At 26.5% G+C, this 2,996-nt stretch overlaps 1 protein-coding gene across 1 annotated transcript; it reads left to right on the plus strand.

Moving 5' to 3' along the window:
- Positions 1-418: 418 nt before the first annotated feature.
- EHI_080380 (uncharacterized protein) lies at positions 419-904 on the plus strand (the record flags this gene model as incomplete). The annotated part of the gene is made up of 1 exon (XM_001914405.1): positions 419-904. The coding sequence occupies one exon, from the start codon at positions 419-421 to the stop codon at positions 902-904; it is 486 nt and encodes a 161-aa protein (XP_001914440.1).
- Positions 905-2,996: the final 2,092 nt, after the last annotated feature.

A 2,996-nucleotide genomic window follows, 5' to 3' on the forward strand; every position in this document is an offset into this window, starting at 1 on the left:
GGATTCTACTTTATCCAAAGAATAAATGAGAGTAGAAAATATATTCTAGAGTCAGCTGATCAAGATACATTTGAGAGTAGAGCAACAAGAAGTAGATTTGAGACATACACAATCAATTACGAATGACATGGAAAACTAATATGTACAACTACATAACAAAGGCATTGATTACAAAGACAGTGAAGTTGTATTTACCAAATGAAGACATCCATTGTACATGTCATTTACAGACTTTTTGAAGAATATATACAAAAGAGGAGTGAATCGATTTAAGACATTCATCTGTGTGTGAAGTACTTAGATAGGAAAGAGTGTCTTCTTCACAAAGTTTAGTATTCCTGATGAATATTACATTCATCATTCAAACAACCTTGAATACAATAAAATGTCAAATCAACCACATAAAAATTTCAAAATCATGGATGATATTAAATTGAGTGGAGTGAAAAGTACCGAGTTGAAAGCATTGATGAATAGAAACATCTCGAGTGTTGATATCAAGTATTTGTATAAATACATCTTCCCATTGATTCAAATCATCATAATCAACAAAGAAGATTACATCAATTTCCAGAGACATTTCAGTGACATTTTGAAGTTTATTGAACAAAATGTTGTCATTTATCTAGAACAAAAAGAGGAATGTATAGAAGAAGAAAGACCGATATTCACACAAAATGAAGTGAGAGGAGAGTACAAGTATTTGTTTGATTCAATCGTTCCAGTCAATGAGTTAAAGGAGTGTAACACAGTCAATATGAATGAATTGATTCAGAATGAGTTAAATGAAAATCATAGATATATCTATGAGATTCAGAAGTACATCCAATTACCAAGTGAGAAAGAGATTAATCTTCATAATCCAGAAAGACTGAAGAGGAAGAAACATGAAGAATACGAGTAATTAAAGAGAAAGAAGAAAGCAAACATTGAATCAGAAATCCAAAGAGTCGCAAACCAAGGAAGAAGAGAAGATAAAGAACAGGATGAGAAAGACTATGAGAAAGAAAATATGGAGATGAGAGTTATGAAGATGAGAATATTGTAGAGAGTGAGACAAAGAAGAAAGTAATAGAAGAAGTAGAGGAATGATTTATTGAAATATAATAGAAATATTTAATAATGTTTACATCCTATTTTTAGAAAAGAAATTTAAAAAAAACAGATATGAAAAGCTTTATAATAACACTTCCAACAATCGAATATGGAGATGTAAGGGAGTATTTGATGGAAACTACATGAATTTTGTCTCAGTAAAAGACAAGTGGGATATAGTACATATATATGTGAAGTATTAAACACAGGTAGAACTAAATATTTCAATAAAAGAAGTAGAAATAAACGAATGGAAATAAGATAAGATAGAAAATATTACAGAGTTTAAGAATAGTAATAGTAATGAAGAAGAAGACGTTGTTACTGAAGTAATTGGATAGAAATGCTTCAGGTGAAGCAAATCATAAAAGAGAAAGAAGACGAGTTTTCAGTTAGAAGAAAAGTTTGTAATAAAGTGATGAAATATGTCGAACGTATAGAGAATTCTACAAACTCTACAAAAGGGAAGAAATGTCTTGAAGAGATAAAGTACATTTTAAATACATATATTGAAACTGCAGATAACATAAGAAAAGAGAGAATTCCAAAATGAAAAGAATTTGTTAAATTTACATTTCAAAACTGATTTTCCAAAAAAAAAAACATAGAATAACAAAAATAACAAAATGAAGAGAATAGTATAAATAACATTTGATAACATTTCTTTTATTCTATTTATAAATAATATAAATCTTTTATATAACACATTTTAGAAGTTACAACGTGTCACAAAACACTTTTCATTATTTTTTATTAATTTTTTTAATTTTTCAAAATTATATATAAAGAAAAAGAAAACAACACCAGAAAGTCACAACGTGGTTATTTTGACTTCATATTTCACATTCATCAATGAATACTCAAATAAAGCACAATAAGTCTAAAAAGGTTAGTGAACCTAGAAGATATCAAAAAGGTATTACTTCATCACTAACAAAAATGACTATTTTGACATAATATCTTATATTTTAGGTAGTTATAAGTACAGGGATTTTATTATATTTCGAATGCATGATAATGATAAAGACATTGTTAGAGTCTTTATCTGGTTTTATAATAATGTCACATTAAGACATTATAAAATCAAAGACTATTATGACATACATAAGGAGATGTTCAATAGAGATAGTCTTCAAGAATTGAATACTTCCTTAAAGATAATTGATTTCTTATTTTGTTTTACTCTATCCTAGTTTAATCCAGTCTAAACTCCTTTTTCCATTCTTCAGATGTCAAACAATAACTCAAGATTTCATTCAAACTATGTCTATAGAATATTAGTCTTCAATGAGAGTGAGAATGATGATTATAACATTCTTATGGTTTATGAAATTTGTTGTACTTGTACATAAAACACATTTCTGACTATGAAATTGTCATCCTAACTATTCTATTCATAAAAATAGTCAAATTACATTTGAAAATAACACCCTTATTGTTGTTGAGAATCAAAATGAAAGAGAAATGTCCTTTGACTCATTTGGTGATGATAACCACTCTATTCTAATCGAATTCATTCTTTTTTATTATTTTCGTTTTTATTCATTCTATTTTTCTCCAAAGTAAATAGTATATATGCAGTAAGAGACAATACATAGAGGAAAATTAAATATAATTAACTTATTAAAATTTATTCAATTATGTTATTCATTTTATTAATCTAATTAATTCTCATCTGTATGAACCACTTCAATTAATTTATTGAAATTATTTCATATCTATTCTTAATTTCAAATAATTCTTCTGAATTAAATGTAGATGTAATTATTAATGTATAATTAACTGGATTAATTACAATATTATCTTCTTTACTACTTATTTGTACTTCAAAATTATAATAATCTCCACATGTAAATATACTGTTTTAATATATTTAACATTGTTTTTATCAATGTCATCAA

This window comes from Entamoeba histolytica, genomic scaffold (genome assembly GCF_000208925.1).
Source record: "Entamoeba histolytica HM-1:IMSS scf_1104750517529 genomic scaffold, whole genome shotgun sequence".
In the NCBI taxonomy this organism is placed as follows: Eukaryota; Evosea; order Mastigamoebida; family Endamoebidae; genus Entamoeba; species Entamoeba histolytica.